General features: G+C 40.6%; 1 protein-coding gene across 1 annotated transcript in view; it reads left to right on the top strand.

Moving 5' to 3' along the window:
* Positions 1–17,464, top strand: part of LOC102814015 (acetyl-coenzyme A synthetase 2-like, mitochondrial-like) — a 64,379-nt gene that overhangs the window by 26,232 nt on the left and 20,683 nt on the right. Inside the window, exon 3 of the mRNA XM_006860757.1 lies at positions 4,937–5,136. Within this exon, the coding sequence (XP_006860819.1) occupies positions 4,937–5,136 (200 nt within the window). The remainder of the gene's footprint in view (positions 1–4,936; positions 5,137–17,464) is intronic.

Raw genomic sequence — 17,464 nt, 5'->3', positions numbered from 1 at the left:
ATTGCTGATGTCTGATGGATCTTGGCTGAAAGCAAAGAATACCAGAAAGATGTTTACTTGTGCTTTATTGACTACGCAAAAGCTTTCAGTTGTGTGGATCATGACAAGTTATGGACAGCATTGCGTAGCATAAGTATTCTGGAACACTTAATTGTGCTCATAAGGAATCTGTACCTGGACCAAGATGCAGTTGTTTGAACAGAACATGGGAACACTGAATGTTTTAACATTAAGAAAGGTGTGCGACAAGGTTGTATTCTTTCATCATACTTATTCAACATGTATGCTGAGCAAATATTCTGAGAAGTTGGGTTCTATGAAGAAAAACGTGGCATCAGGATTGGAAGAAGACTCATTAACAACCTGCAATATGCAGAAGATACAACCTTGCTTGCTGAAAGTGAAGAGGACTTAAAACATTTACTGATGAAGATCAAAAGCACAGTCTTTGGTATGGATTACATTTCAACGTAAAGAAAACAAAATCCTCACCACTGGACCAATAAACAACATTCTTATCAATGGAGAAAAGATTGAAGTTGTCAAAAAGTGTTGAAAAGCAGAAATGTCAGCTGAGGACTAAGGTACGCCTGCCCCAAGCCATGGTATTTTCAGTAACCTCATTTGTATGTGAAACCTGGACAATGAATAAGGAAGACCATAGAAGAATTGATGCTTTTGAATTATGGTGTTAGAGGAGAATATTGAAAGTGCCATGGGCTGCCAAAAGAACAAACAGATCTGTGTTGGAAGAAGTGTAGCCAGAGTGCTCCTTGGAGGTCAGGATTGCCAAATTTCATCTCTCATAGTTTGGACATATAATCAGGAGGGACCAGTCACTGCAGAAGGATATCTATCATGTTTGGAAAAGTGGAGGGTCAGAGAAAAAGAGGAAGACCTCCATCGAGATGGACTGGCAAAGTGGCAGCATCAATGGGCTCAAGCATGGCAACAATTGTGAGGTTGGCCTAAGACCGGGCAGTGTTCTGTTCTGTTGTGCATAGGGTCACTATGAGTCAGTGCCAACTTGATGGCACCTAACAACAACAACAGAGAAGTTAGCTTTGTTGTTAAATGGAGAATTTAACAACAGTTTAACTGTTCTAGAGAACCTAGCTTAAGAACAATGAAAAGTCAGTAACCTCTCCAGGGCTCTGCTACAAGTGCACTGAGAGGGGCTAGAAGACAGGCCCTGGGAGACTTGGTGGCAGGCAGATGTTCCCATGTTGTGAGGGCACCTTCTGAAAAGCGCTGCTGCTCTAAGATGGGCTCCTAACCCGGGCATGCCCACCTTTCTTTCTCATGACTTCTCTACCTGCTCACACTCTTGGACCTCCTCTGAATTTGCCTGCATCATGGCTTCTATCTGGGTTCAAAATTTGAAAATCTCCCACCCATGAGCCCTCTTATGCTCTTCTAGGATGCCTGTGAGGGTTTCTCCAACCCCTATTATGGCTGGGCCATAGGCAGGGCATAGATTTACCTGATACATGCTTGGGCTGACACAGACCCATGCTCTCTTCCCTTTCATATGAGTGATAATTTGTAAACTTCTGTGGGCTCACAGGAATTTCTGGGCAATAGAACTGTCATCTCATCTGAAATAGAATCTAGCTTTCCTCTGGTCTGAAATGTTCCCTGTGTTTTGTTATTGGTATTGCTGCTAACTGGACTTACAGGGAGCAGTCTTGAGATTGCTGCTGCATGGGAAAGTGGATCAGGACCAGGGAAAACATCCCATGGCTTTTTTTTTTTAACCACAGGGAAAAACTAAAGGTTTTTAGAAAGTTAAAAACCTGTATTCTCCAAATACCACCAGAGGGTAGCTAGAATTTCTGTGACTGTCCTGAGAAACAAACACATTTTTGTGCCAGTGGATGAATATTCTGCAGGGGAACCAACTGTTTTCAGGTCTAGGTTCTTTTGTTCATATTTCTTCTTCTGTCACCTTCTTCAGTACTTGTCCCAACACTTACAGGACACCTATAAAAGGCCAGAGGTTTCATGTTTTGTCTCCATAATCACCATGGTTGGTGGATCCCATGGTGAGGAGATAACCAAGGTCCCAGTGGAGAGCATGGAATTGAATGGGAACCATCTCTTCAGTTAGGTATTTGATTAACCTTTAGGAAGAATTCTCCTGAGTGACTGATTCACAGAGTTGAGCACTTCCTACAAAGTATATAGCAAGACTTCAAGGAAAACACATTTACTTTCCATACAAATTTAGAAAATAATCTAAGAAGCTGAATTATATGAAAAGAACATTGCATCAGGATTGACGGAAGCCTCATTAACAACTTGTGAAATGTAGATGATGCAACCTAACTTGCTGAAAGCAAATAGGACTTAAAATACTTAGAGATAAAGACGACTACATCCTTCAGTACAGATTGCACCCCAATGTAAAGGAAAAAATGCCCTCTACTGGACTAATAAATACATCATGATAAATGAAGAAAAGATTGAAGTTGTCAAAGACTTCATTTTGTTTGGATCCACAGTCAATACTCATGGAAGCAGTAGTCAAGAAATCAAATGACACATTGCAGTAGGCAAATCTGTTGCCAAAGACTTCTTTAACATGCAAAAAAGCAAAGAGATCAGTTTGAGGACTAAAGTGTACCTGTTCCATGTCATGGTGCTTTTTTTAATCCCCTCAAATGTATGTGAAAGTCAGACAATGAATAAGGAAGTCCATAGAAGAATGGATACATTTGAATTATGGTATTGTAGAAGAACATTAAATGTACTATGGATGGCCAGAAGAATAAACAAATTTGTCTTGGGAGAATTACAGCCAGAATGCTCCTTAGAAGCAAGAATGACAAGACTTTGTCTCTCATATTTCAGATATGTTATCAGATGGGACCAGTCTCTGGAAGAGGACATCATGCTTGGAAAAGTGGAGGGTTATTGAAAAAGAGGAAGACCCAAATGAAATGGGTTGATGTAGTGGCAGCAGCAATGGGCTTAAACGTAGCAGCAATTGTGTAGCTAGTGTAGGACCAGGCAGTGTTTCGTTCTATTGTGCATAGGGTCCCTGTGAGTCAGAGTCGACTCAGAAACAACCACAGAAATACTTTGGGAAACAAAGACCCAACTGAGGTCTCTGCCTGCAAATGGATGTTGATTTTAATCCCTCTATGGTTTTCTGGCTGCATCTTGTTAAGCTTCATCTTTCTTTAATGCCCTTTCCTTGGTGAATCTTTTGAACAGAGGGAGCTATGCAAACACAAATATGAGGAGCAAGGGACACTTAAATGAGGATCAGTCATGAGGAGTGCAGTGGTTGGTGCTGCCCACCCACCGCAACTCAGTGAGAAGGCATCTTGTTTTCTACACCTCTCATCTGTTCTTCTGTGTTAGCTCTTCTTTTTATTAAAGAACTATAAATTCAAACAAAACTATGAGGGCAAATAAGGGAAAGTGGTTGGATACCACAATTAAAAAGTCCAGGGTGATGTGGGTATCAAGAGCAAGTGCTGGAACAAGTTTCACAGGATCAGTCCTGATCACTTCAGCACCATCATTATTTTTCTCCATTTTGTTGGTTTTTCTTCCTTTTTTCCATGAAGTTGTTTCATTGACTATGATTGGGCTACTGTGCTAGTTAAGGTTTTGTGTCAACTTGACTGGGCCAGGATTCTCAGTGGTTTGGCAGTTTAGACGTAGTAATACTCCATGGTGAGATCTAACACAATATAATCCACTCCATGATGGGATCTGCTATGAGCAGTCAATCAACTGAAGGGAAATTTCCCTGAAGAAGTGGCCAGCTTCCAATATATTGGGCTCTTGGGCAAAGCTTGCTTGATTTTTGCTGAATCTGGATCCTACATCTGGCTCATCATCCAACCTCCAGTTCTTTGGACTTGAGCCAGTGACTTGCTCTATTGCCTGCCAATCCTAGAAGTTATCATCAACCTGTCATCTTACCTGATGGACCTGCCTGTCTGCCTGCCATATGATCTGCTCATCTTGAGTTCATCAGCCTGCAGCTACATTAATCAGAAGCCTTCAGCCTCACATCTGGCCCATGGACTTGAGACTTGCCCACCTCTACAACTATGTGCACCATTTCCTTGATATAAACTTCTCTTTATATATACACATATAAGCCTCACTGGTTTTGCTTCTCTAGGGAAGCCATCCTTAGGCAGCTGGTTTCTCTGCTTGGACCAGGTTTGGTCATATGCTAATCTCTGAGTCAATAACTTTGAAAAGGGAGATGCAGTACTCTGGAAGGCCCAATTCTGCTGTTATCCCAGTAGAGGGAAAGATCAGCCGGCTCATACCATGTGGAACAAGGATTCCAGTGGGTGTTGGAGCATCCTTGGAGAACATGGAGCATCCCACCCAGAGCAGCATATGCCCACCACATGTCTAGTCCTATAGTGAGTGGGAAATCATGGGGATTATTTGATGTGAAACAGTGTACTTTCACTACGTCCATCCAGTCTCTGGGCTGCAGTCCCTTCCTTTACAAGGATGGGAGTTGATGTCCTATATGAAAATCACTGCCTGGCAAGAGCTTTTCTTGGTTCTATGAGGCCTGTGCTGAGTCAGAAAATTCATGTTTTCCTATTTCCAACTAACTGTCCTATAAAATGTTCCCTTTGGGAGGTGAATGTTTTCAGAAGTCTTGGTGATATGATCGTTTTCTTTTGGATACTTATGGATGCTGATAAGGAGAAATCCTGCTCTAGACCTCAACAAAGAGGCAGTAAATCTCTGTCATTACCAGTATGCAGTATTAAAAACATTTCTTTCTGATGAATAACTTCCTATACAATAAGCATTTGAGGGCCTGCTGTGCCCCAGATATTGGACTGGGAATATGGTATATACAATTTGCAGAATCATTCCATTCTAAATTCTGTAACTTGTCCATCCCTCATTTCTTATGACCATTTCTTCTCTGTGTCACACACAGGGAGCTTCTGGAGACCACGTGCCGCCTGGCCAACACACTGAAGAGACATGAAGTTTATCGAGGGGACCGTGTGGCCATCTACATGCCTGTATCTCCTCTGGCTGTGGCAGCGATGCTGGCCTGTGCCAGAATTGGTGCTGTCCACACTGTTGTCTTTGCTGGCTTCGGTGCAGAGTCCTTGGCTGGGAGGATCAATGATGGTGAGCCCATGGGTTGGGAGGGATGAGGCCTAGAGTCCCCTAGCATTTCTTCCTAGGGCTTGGTCATTGGGACTTTAGAGTAGTGATAGACATTAATAAATTCATACAGACAAATGACAGATACTACCAGGGTTACGTAGCTGGATGAGCACATGTTCTCTGAATGTAATGGGTTTAAATGGTAAATAAGGGAGGGAAGAGTGCCAGATTCAGGACCACTGGAAGAGCAGTGTGAAGAGCATCAGACATGTGAAGGACTTGAGAAAGTCAGGCAAAGCTAAATTATAGGATGCAAAAAACGTGAAGAGTAAGATGAGGCTAGAGATGCACAAGAATGAAGCCACACAGAAAATAGCTGGAAGCCATCACTGAGAGTACTGATGGAGTAGCCTACCTGAGAGGCCTGGGGATGTGCTTCCTGGTCATGGGTAGATCCTAGTGTCTTGGACAGTGTGGAGAACAATAGCATTTCTCATGCTTTTTCTGGTCGGGGAGAGTTGAGTAGAGTGTCTGACTGGTGACCTATATCCATTGCAGTGCCAATCCCTGCTCTAGAGAATTGACTAAGTTGGCTCCTCAAGTTAGGTACCATGTCCTGTGGACAATTGGGAGTTCTTTGCATCTTACAGAAGACTTGCCTCAGGGTGGTGAACACAGCTCATCAGATTCCTGCTGATAACCTCTTTAGAAAAGGTGGATGCTTTCTCTTTGTGGTCTGGTGTCTTCCTCTCTCCCTTCACCCCTGCAAGCTTTTATGCTGCCATCCCTTTTCCTCCCCAACATTTCTATAGCATCTACTGTGTAGCCAGGACCTGGTCTAAGTATTCTGCAAAGTATTTCTTTAATTTAACTAGTCTTCATAAAAAGTATTTGATAGTGCTCTACCCTTCCATTCCTTTTACTATTGTATCCATTTTAATGTATTCTGATCAGTACCTGAGGAAAGGAGCACTCAGAGGATGAAAAAGGAGGGACAGGATCCATCAGGCTTCCCTGAGTTGATGACGTAGGCAGGGAGGAGATGACCCATCTCAGAGGAGGGAGGCACAGCTACAAGGCAAGAGAAGGTACAGATCATAACCTCTCACAAGGGAAGGGATGCACTTTTAGTTTGATATGAAAAAGGAGTTTGGCATTTAGGAAGACTTCTGGATATTTATGAAGTCCTGGTGTGGCGCTGTGGGTTAATGCGCCAGACTGCAAAGCTGTTTGAACTGTAAGGTTGGCAGTTCAAGCTCACCAACTACTCCTCAGAAACTCTATACAGGGTCACTGTGAGCCAAAAGAACCAATAGATCTGTGTTGGAAGAAGTGCAGTCAGAGTGCTCCTTGGAGGCCAAGATGGCCAAACTTAGTCTCTCATACTTCGGACATATTGTCAGGAGGGACCAGTCACTTGAGTAGGATATCATGTTTGGTAGGGTGGAGAGTCAGAGAAAAAGAGGAAACCCCCAATGAGATGGATTGGCACAGTAGTAGCATCAGTGGGCTCAAGCGTAGCAATGATAGTGAGGTTGACCCAGGATCGGCCAGTGTTTCTTTCTGTTGTGCATAGGGTCTCTATAAGTCGGTACTGACTTGATGGCACCTAACAACAACAACAAGCTGGATATTTAAATTTGTTTATTATGGGACAGTATGATGAGTGCCAGGTGCCTGTTTCAATAATGATTTACTCATGGCTGAACTTTACTCTGAGGTGAATCCCCAATCACTTTGTTTGTGAAGACTTAATTGCACATCTCTTATAAGGACTCTTTTTTTATATACTAAAATATCATTATCATAACAATAACACAAGAAAAAAGTCATCTTTTTTTCCATATTAAACTCAATTTGCTTGGTTATGTTTAGCCTGTTGTAACCAATATGTTCTCCCTTCATTTGGTCCCTTTTGCAATGTTTTTGTGGAAGAGACAGGATTGTTGGTCCTTCCTCTTCTTGCTCTCATCTCAAGTGTGCCAGTGGAACATATTCAAACTCTTGCTGCGTTTTCCACATTTCCACTCACAAGTAGACCCAGGTGGTCACCAGAAAGTATACTCACTGCTTGTGGGTTTTACTGAGTTTCAGTCCTGGAAGGGGGTTTTCCCTAATGGGCTGACTTTTCTTGACTTGATGCCTTCAAAGTAAACAGCTTGCTTGAAGTTCAAACAGTATGCTTTTTTTTACTACAGGTCTTCCTTTTAATAAGAATCTTCTGCTGTCCCAGCATTTCTAGGTTGGCTTGCATGTCTTTTGGTGGGGCTCAGGAATCCCCATATTCTACAAAGACTTAACAAGAAGCCTATTTCCATGGGAAAATTCTAACTCCTCCTCCCCCCTTTTTCTTTTGGAGGCTGGAAAGGCGAGCACAGCGGACCTGTCCCCTCCCATCACTTGTTTATTGATAATCACGATGTGCAAGGTGAGGGCTCCCCACAGAAGCCTGACACGCACGTCCAGCCCAGACAGCAATGTGCAAACGGCTGTACAAGAATCTGCTGGCCACACCACAGGCAGCCCTTCCTCTGGCTGAGACTCCTCGCCCAGCAGCATGCATCTCTGCAGTGGCTTCTTGCACAGTTTTGTTCACTTGGTTACTCAAGGTCCCTTGAGGGTTTTGCATCAACCCTTCCATCACAATACTGAATAGGAGTGGTGATAAAAGGCATCCTTGTTTGGTTTTTGTTCACAAAAGGAATGCTTTCAGTTTCTCTCTGTTGAAAGTGATGCTGGCTGTTGGTTTTGCATGGTGGTGGTAGTGGCTGTGTGCCCTGGAGTCAGTTCCAACTCATAGCGACCCTGTATAGGGTTTCTGAGGCTATAAATCTTTTACAGGAGCAGAGAGCCTTATCTTTCTTCTGTGTAACAGTTGGTAGCTTCCAACTGCTGACTTTGAGGTTAGCAGCCTGACTCGTAGCCTCTACACGATATGCTCTTAATTATGTTGAGTAATTTCCCTTCAAATCTTACTTTATTGAGTTTTTTAAAAAAATTTTAATCAAGAATGGTGTTGGATTTTGTCAGATGCCTTTTCTGCATCCATCTATATGATCATATGTGTGTGTGTGTGTTTCCTTTGAAAATTTTATATGGTGGATTACTTTGATTGTTTTTGTAATATTGATCTATCCTGGAATCCCTGGTACAAATCCCACTTGGTCATGATGTATATTATTTGTTTTGATATGTTGTTGAATTCTATTAACTAGGATTTTCCTGAGAATTTTTGCATCTATGTTCATGAGGGGTATTGGTTTATAATTTTCTTTTGTAGTTATGTCCTGGCCCTTTTTTTTTTTTTTTTGGTATGAGGGTTTTGCTTGCTTCATAAAATGTATTGGGGATTTTTCTATTCTTTTCTATGTTTTGGAATGATTTAGTAAAGTTGGTGTCAGCTCCTCTGTGAATATTTGGTAGAATTCACCAGTAAAGTCATCTGGACCTGGACTTTTTTTTGTTGGGAGTTTTTAAATGACCTGATCAATATCTTCTTTGTTATAGATTTGTTCAAGTTTTCTACTTCACTCTGTGTAAGTTAGGTAGGTTGTGAAATTAAAAAAATATATCCATTTTTTTCCAAACTTTCAAATTTATTAGAGTACATGTCTTCATAGTATTTATTCTGTTATCCTTTTTAACTCTGGTGGTTCTGTTGTAATGTTATTCATATCATTTCTTATGCATGTTATTTGTATTTTATCCCTCTTTTCTTCTGTTAGATTTGCCAATGGTTTGTCACTTTTATTAATAACTTCAAAGAACTATCTTCTTGATTCTTCCTATTGTTTTTATATTTATATTTCATTTATGTCTGCACTAATTTTTATTATTTAAGTTTTCTTCTGGTGATTCTAGGCTTACTTTGCTGGTCTTTTTATAATTGTTGGAAGTGTTTTGTTAATGTGTTGACTTTGGTTAATTCTTCTTTTTGAATGTGTGCATTTATTGCTATAAATTGTCCTCTAAGCACTGCTTTTGCTGTGTCCCAAATGTTTTTTTCTTTTTTGTTTTCATATGCTTCAAGAAATTTTTTATTTCATGTTTTATTCGTTCTATTACCCAGTGGCTTCAATTAAGATTGGTGTTTAGTTTCTATGTGTTTGATTTTGTTTCCTTGATCTTCCTATTGAGGATTTCTAATTTTGTAACATTGTGGTTGGAGAAGACAGTTTGTAGTATTTTGATGTTTTAAAATTTATTGAGATCTGTTCTATTGCCTAACATATGGTCTGTTCTGGAGAATGTTCCATGTGCATTGCAAAAGGATTTGTATCATGCTGTTGTTGGGTTGAGTGTTCTGTATAAATCTAAGAGTTCAAGGTGATTGCTTGTTTCTTTTAGTTCCGCTGTGTCTTTGTTGAGTTTCTTTCTGGTTGTTCTGTCCTTTTATGATGGTGGTGTATTAAAAATCTCCTACTTTTATTGTAGAGTTATCTGTTTCTTCAATTTTATTAAAGTTTGATTTATCTATTTTGAGGCTCTTTCACTGGGAGTAAAGTTATTTATTATTTATTATGGTTATCCTCTTGTTCAACTGACCATTTAAATATGAGAAATTGTCCTTGCTTGTCTCTTATGGTGGGTTTTGCCTTAAAGTCTGTGCTATCAGAAATTAATATTGCGACTGCTGTTAATTTTAGTTTGCCATTATTGTTGTTGTTGTTGTTAGGTGCCATTGAGTGAACACCAACTCAGAGGGATCCTATGTGCAACAGAATGAAACTCTGCCTGGTCCTGTGCCTACTTCAAAATTGCTGCTATGTCTGAGCTCATTGCTGCTACCCCTGTGCCAATCCATCTTGCTGGGGGTCTTCCTCTTTTACTTTACCAAACATGGCATTCTTCTCCACTGACTGGTCCTTCCTGACAATATGTCCAAAGTATGAGAGACGAAGTCTGACCATCCTGACTTCCAAGGAGCACTCTGGCTGTACTTCTTCCAACAGAGATCTTTTTGTTCTTTTGGCAGTCCATGGTACTTTCAATATTCTCCTCCAACACCATAACTCAAATGAGTCAATTCTTCTATATTCAGTGTCCAACTTTCTCATGCATATGAGGCTATTGAAAATACCATGGCTCGGACCAGGCACACCTTTGTCCTCAAACTGCCATCTTTGCTCATCAACACTTGACGAGATCTTGTGCAGTAGATCTGCCTGATGCAATATGTCTTTTGATTTTCTGGCTGCTACTTCCATGAATGTTGATGGTTGATCCAAGCAAAATGAAGTCTTTGACAACTTCAATCTTTTCTCCATTTATATAGATGATGTTAACTGGTCTAGTGGTTAGGATTTTTGTTTTCTTTACATTGAAATGCAACCCATACTGAAGGTTGTGGTCAGTAGAAAAGAGGGAGACTCCCAGTGAGATGGATTGGCACAGTAACAGCAGGAATGGTTCAAGTGTAACTGCAACTATGAAGATGGTGTAGGACCGGGTGGGGCACTTGATGGTGGAGTTAGTATTTATGACCCATGGGACTAGAGAGCTGAATACCTTCAGACCAAAGCTTACTGGTGGAGTGGGGTGCTTCTTGGCAATTATCAGTACAGCTAAATAGCTTTTTAACATTTCCTCTAGTAGAACTGAGCCAGGCAGAGCTCTTTTGGAGACCAAGGAACCATGAAGCAGCAGCTAAAGAGATAAGAAGCATGGAAAGCAGGGCTGCTTAGTTCTCAAAAGGTAGGGCCAAAGCATCAGAGCTCACAAAGGGTAGATCCATGGTCTCTGAAGTTTCTCAAGGTGGAGCCACAGTTTCCTAAGATTCAAAAGTTGGCTCTTCTTCACCAACTCCATTTCAGTATGTAGAATTGTCGTTAAGGTGGGATCTCTGTCCTAAACTGAGGGAGCAGGGCTGCTAGGCCCAAGGGGGCAGAAGAACTGGGATTGCTGGGACCAAGGAAGTGCAGTTACTACTCAGATGGACTAGGAGAATGGGGCCACCCAAAGTCAAGGTAGCAGAGTTACCTTTCCAGTGTGCCTGGAAGGCAAAGCTGAAGCCCAGGGTTGAGGGGCTTCTACACAGAATCCAGTGTGCATGGCCAACACCTGGAGGCTGGAGGGCAGGGCCATTGCTCAGATGATTTCAGATAACAAAGGATTCTTTTCAAGTCTTGACAGATAATATCAATTGTTCTGCTGGATTTTTAACTTGCTTGGTGCTAGTTATCCCTTCTTTCCCTACAATTGCTCCTGTTTGTAGTAGAAATCCTTACCTTTTGCCTGTCACAACATTGCATTTGGAAGCAGATAACCTGTATTCGAGATTCACAGATGAAGAAGAATTTCGTCTCAGGTGGTAATTTGATCTTGGAATAATTAGGGATAACAATATCAGGGTTGGTGCATTTTCAGTTGTACATGTGTTAACTGTATCATGTTTAGGCACAAGTATAAATTTATAATTGTCTATATTTAGAAATTATGCATGATTTAAGGAGATATGTATAGATGCCAAGTTGACAAGGGATGGATTGTTTTTAATTTATGATTTTGTGTCAACTTGACTGTTCCAGGATTCTGTGATTTGGCAGTATAGACATAGTAATCTCCCATAATGAGATCTAATATACTATAATCACTTTTATGATGAGCTCTGCTATGAGCAGTCAATAAATTGAAAGAAAATTTCCTGGGGCATGTGGCTTACAACACCTTTTATCTTACAAGAGATCAAAGGAAAGAGAAGTAAGCAGAGAAAGAGGGAGCTACTACTACCAAGAAAGAGGAACCTGAAGTGGAGTGCATCCTTTGAACCTGGGGTCATTGCACTGCTCCTAGATCCAGAGGAAGACTGATGCCAACATATGTGGAGATCTCCATGGAATGCTGGGCGCACATATGCTGGAGGGTGACAGGAACATTTCTCCTCAGCCAGCTATCTGAATTTGGACGTCTAGCCTTCTGAATTAATGAGTTTCTGTTTCTTGAAGTCATCTACTTGTGGCATTTCTGTTTTAGCAGCCCTAGATAGCTAAGATAACTAGATAATTTTTAAGGGTCTAGTTGATATGAAGTGAGGGGAGATGCACAAGAATACCCATAGTTGCAGATAGTACCCATTTGACCTGGCTTCAATGGCTGGATGACCAGAATTTGACTAGAGGAAGAAAGAAGAGGAAAAAAAAGAGTAATCTGCTACAATTCGATGAACTTGACCTATGTTTGTGGATGTAGTAGCTCAAAAGAGAGAACGAATCTTTACAGTAAGGATCATTCCCACCTTCTTGGTACACAGGGTTGACAGGGATGAGCAACTTAGACACTATTGGCTACCCAAAATGGGGTGGCTACAAAGGTCCAAAATGACTGGCTTATAAGCTTTCAAGAGGGAGCCTAGTTTCAGAGGGTACAGGGGAAGGTAAAATCTTCACGGAGTGGCTTCCAACCTGTCTGGACGGGGCTGGTGAAAAGAGATGGGGATAAGACTCTTGTGGTTCAATAATGAATAATTGCTATCAGGACTGATTGTGAGTGTTGCAAATGTAAAGGTGGACATTTTGTAACAAAAGGAGGGGAGTTGTTGATTTTGCAGTCCAGGAGCAGAGGACCCTGGGACCATCAAGGGAGAAGAGCGGAGTACGGGACCCTATCCAGAGAAGCAGCAATGCCAGAGATGGAGGTAGAGACAATGGTGTGAAGAGATGAAGTGGATGGGGACTCTGGACTCTGGGAGGGAGAGCGTCTGTGTGTTGACGGCTGGGGGCAGGCTTGCAGGTGTACTCTTTGGCTGTTTGATGATGTATGCTGGGAATTGTAATCATTGCAATGAAACGAAATAAGATAGGATGAATGTAAAGCTAATGTAAACCCAGTACACTATCACATAATTCTCAATGAAAACTTAAAAAAAAATCAATTGAACATAAAAGTATGTGTTTATTTATGGGCTTTCCTTATGCCACTATCCCATTGTTTTTTATTACTATGGTTTTGCAAGTTGTTAAATTGGGCAGTGTGAATCTTCCGTCTGTTTTTGGTTGTTGTTTTATAAGATTGTTTTGGCTATTTGGAGTCCTTTGTAGTTCCATATGAATTTGAGAATTAATTTTTCCATTTACAAATAAAGAAAAGCTAAGGAGCTCTGGTAGCGTAGCGGTTATGAATTGGGCTGCGAACCGCAAAGTCAGCGGTTCGAAACTACTAGCTGTTCCACGGGAGAAAGAGGAGGTTTTCTGCTCCCGTAAAGATTTACAGCCTCGGAAACCCTGTACAGGGTCACTATGAGTCCGAATCGACCCCACGGCACATAACAACAACAACAACAAACCCATTGCCACTGATTTGATTCGGACTCAAAGAGACCTATATAAGGTTTCTGAGACTGTAAACCTTTATAGGATTCATCTTCCCCCTGGAAAGTGGCTTGTGGGTTTGAACTGCCAACTTGCAGTTAGCAGTCCAATGCTTTATCCTTATCAAGACTACATTTAATGAATAGAACAATTATGAGAATTTACATTGTAACAATATGAAGTTTTCCAATCTATGAATCCAGGATGTCTTTTCATTTATTACAGTGTTCTTTAATTTCTTTCAGCAATGTTTTATAGTTTTCAGTGTATATGTTTTGGATCTTAATTAAATTTGTTCTTAAGAATTTTATCCTTTTTGATGCTTGTAATAGCTTTCTATGGTTGCCATAACAAACGTAACACACACTAGTTGACTTCTTACAGCATACTTTTATTCTCTTACTGTTCTGAAAGCCAGGTGTTCACTTGACTATGAGCCCTCTGAATCTTCTATAAAATGGTTCTTCCTTGTATCTTCTAGCATCTTGTAGCCCCAGGTGTTCCTTGACTTCTAGATCTATCTCTTCAATTTCTACCTCCAGCTTCACATGCTAGCCTCTCTTTGTTTCTTTGTATTTGTGTCTCTTTGTCTAAACCAGTAAAGTGCTCCCTCTAATCCATTCCATATGCAAAATATATATATCCCATCCTAACATTCTGAAACATCTTAAGCGATTCCAGATTCAACTGTAAATCCAAAATCTCATGTAAATATCATCTAAATCCAGTATGGATGAGACTGGTGTGTTTCATTCTTGGGCAAAATTCCACTCCATCTGTGGATGTGTAAAACTGAAAACAAGTTATCTGCTTCCAAACTACAGTGATGAGACAGCTGTAGAATAGACATTGTCATTCCAAAAGGAAGAAAAAAATGATAGAATAAAGAATTACAAGTCCAAATTTAGTTTCTCAATCAGCAGGGAATATCTCATATGTTTTGACTCCATGCTCTGTCCTCAGTGCCCACCTACTTGGCCCTTCACAGCAGCCCTGCCATCTCAGGCCTTGGTGGTAACAGGCACCCAGGAGTGGTGGCCCTACCCCCAAGACCTCTGGTGGCAACATAACTTCTCTGTCCCCTAAACCCCTTGAAAATAATGCTACCCTTTTCTGAAGAATGCCTTCCTTTATTATGTCCCTTCTCTGTTACCTTTAATATAGTTGACAGTTTTTCTGATGAGCTGGTTTGGTTGGCTCCATGAATAACACACCACCTAATCTATTCACCAAAAAGTTGTCCTTCTACACTCTTGGCAATGAGTCCAGAGCAAGCTATCTAGACAAGTTGATAAATATCCCAATCAGTTTCTGGTTCCTTTTTGCTTAATGGTTCGTTCTTCAATTTATCTCGTTTCCCTCACATTTTAGCATAAGCAGCAAGTAGAAATTTCCTCAGCTAAATTCCAGGTTCATCACTTACAATTCTACATTCCACCCAATATTAGAATATAATTCAGCCAAGTTCTCTAACACTTTGTAATAGCGTGCCATAAAATGTTCATTTCCTTCTAAGCCTTCATCATAAGCAGCTTTAAACCCACTGCCATCAATTCAATTATGACTCATGCAACCCCATAGGACAGAGTAAAACTGACACATAGGATTTCCAATTCTGTAAATCTTTAAGATCCATAATATTCCCAACTGTTACCTTAAAGTAAATCTAGGCTTATTCTACTAAACACCATCTGATTCTTCTAGCCTCTATTCATTATCCAATTCTGAGCCAGTTCCACATATTTAAGTTTTTGTTAACAGTCACAGGCTACTCTGTGGTACCCAAATCTGTATGTGTTTCCTTGGTCTGCCATTTCAAACTATGACAAACTGGATGTTTTAAAACAAAAATCTCTACTTTTATAGTTATGCAGTCTAGAAATATGAAATCAGAGTGTCAGCAGGACCATGCTGCCTCCAAAGGGGAGAATTCTTTGCTTCCTCCAGTATCTGATAGCCCCGGGTTTCCTGTAGCTTAATGTTAATCTCTATGCTTCCATCTTCACATGGACATTTCCCCTCTGAGTCTTTCTGTATTGTCTTTTGTTATAGGAATGCTAGTCATATTGGATTAAGGGTCCACCCTACCTATTTCAGTACTACCACATCCTAACTACAATGACACTGTTTCCAAATAAGGTCATATTATGAGGTTCTGGGAAGGACATGAGTGGGGTGGAGGGAGATTATCCAACCCAGTACACTACCTGGTCCTACGTCATCATCACAATAATTTCTATGTTTGAGACCTTTATTGTAGCCACTGGATCAGTCCATCTCCTTGGGGGATATTCCTCTTTCTAACTGATCCTCTACCAATCATGATGTCCTTTTCCTATGAATGGAATAATGTGTTCATAGTATATGAGATTTTCACCATCCTTGATACTAAGGCACATTCCAGTTGTACTTCTTCCAAAACAGATTTGTCTGTTCTGGCAGTCTAGGACATATTTAATATTCTTTGCTAACACCATAATTCAAAGGCATCAGTCCTTCTCTGGTCTTTAAAAATTCACTGTTGAGCTTTCACATGCATGGATTGATTGAAAATACTGTATCCAAGTGACATCTTTGCTCTTTAACACTTTAAAGAGGAGTCTTTTTGTTTTTTTCAGCAGCAGATTTTCTCAATGCAATATGTAATTTGATTTCTCAATAGCTGTTGTCTTGAATGTTAATTATGGATCCAAGTAAGCATTTCATGCCCTGTTCACTTTCAACAAACCAAGTTATTTCATCTGCATATTTAGATTTATTAAAGGCTTCCTCCAATCCTGATGCCATGTTTATCCAGCTTCTTGGATAATTTGCTCAGCATATAGATTGAATAAGTATGGTGTAAGGATGCAACTACAGTTAACACATATTCTGATTTTAAACAGTTCAGTATCCCTTGTTCTATTAGAATGGCTGCCACTTGGCCTATGTACAGGTTTTGCATGAGTACAATTAAGTGTTCTGGTATTCCCATTCTTCAGAATGTTTTTCATAGGTTGTTATGATCCACACAGTTGAATATCTTTTCATAGTCAATAAAACAAAGGTAAATCTCTTTCTGTCATTCTCTGCTTTCAGCCAAGATACAGCTGTCATCATCAGTGATATCCCTTGTTCCACATCCTCTTCTGAATCTGGCTTGAATTTCTGGCAGCTCTCTACTGTATTTTTACCACTGTTTTTGGATTATCTTCAGCAAAGTTTTACTTGCATGTGATATTAATAATAATGTTTGATAATTTCCACATTCTGTTGGGTCACCTTTCTTTGGAATGGGCACAAATGTAGACACCTTTCAGTTGATGGGCAGGTAACTGTCTTTCAAATTTCTTTGCTCCATCCCTATTATTAAGGTCATCTCTACTTTGAGGAGGTAGCTCTTCCCTAGTTTATTTTGAATGCTTTCCAACCTGAGAGTCTCATCTTCTGGCTCTATGTCAAACAATGTTTTGATGTTATTCGTATGGTTCTCAAGGACTAATTCCTCAGAAGCAGGCTGCCTCTGCTTTCTTTCTAGTCTGTCTTAGTCTGGAAGCTCTGCTGAAACCATTCACTATGGATTAACCTTAGAAGCTCAGGTCTCTTCACAGCCTTAGGCCTGGCTGGTATATGGAAGGGCAGGAGGGTTGTAGATGAGAATGAGAGACAGGTAGCTCCTTATACACTGGAATTAGTTCTTGGTCCTCTGGTGAGGTAAAAGGTAAGAACCTTCTGAAGGCATTAGTTCCCTGGGATATATCTAAGTCCACACAGAGCCTCTAAACTAGCTTCTGGCTTCTCAGCTCTCAAAGTCTTTGCCTTATCAGTGCTCTGAAACCATAGCAGAGCAGTATAGCATCCCTTCCCTGGGGGAATTCTATGATAGATGGGAGGGACTGGCAAGACTCTAATTAGAAGTTGTCTTTATGTTGTCAGCCAGGGAAAGAGTGGAGCTACCAAGTAACAATTCTCAGTTACTTTGAGGACACCTGGGGAACTGGGACCAGCCTGTTGCTTATACCATGCATAACAATTACAAGTAGATAACCTTCATGTTTTTGTTA

Source organism: Chrysochloris asiatica, unplaced genomic scaffold, assembly GCF_000296735.1.
Source record: "Chrysochloris asiatica unplaced genomic scaffold, ChrAsi1.0 scaffold00039, whole genome shotgun sequence".
NCBI classification, from domain to species: Eukaryota; Metazoa; Chordata; class Mammalia; order Afrosoricida; family Chrysochloridae; genus Chrysochloris; species Chrysochloris asiatica.
This window is presented reverse-complemented; position numbering and strand designations above follow the sequence as displayed.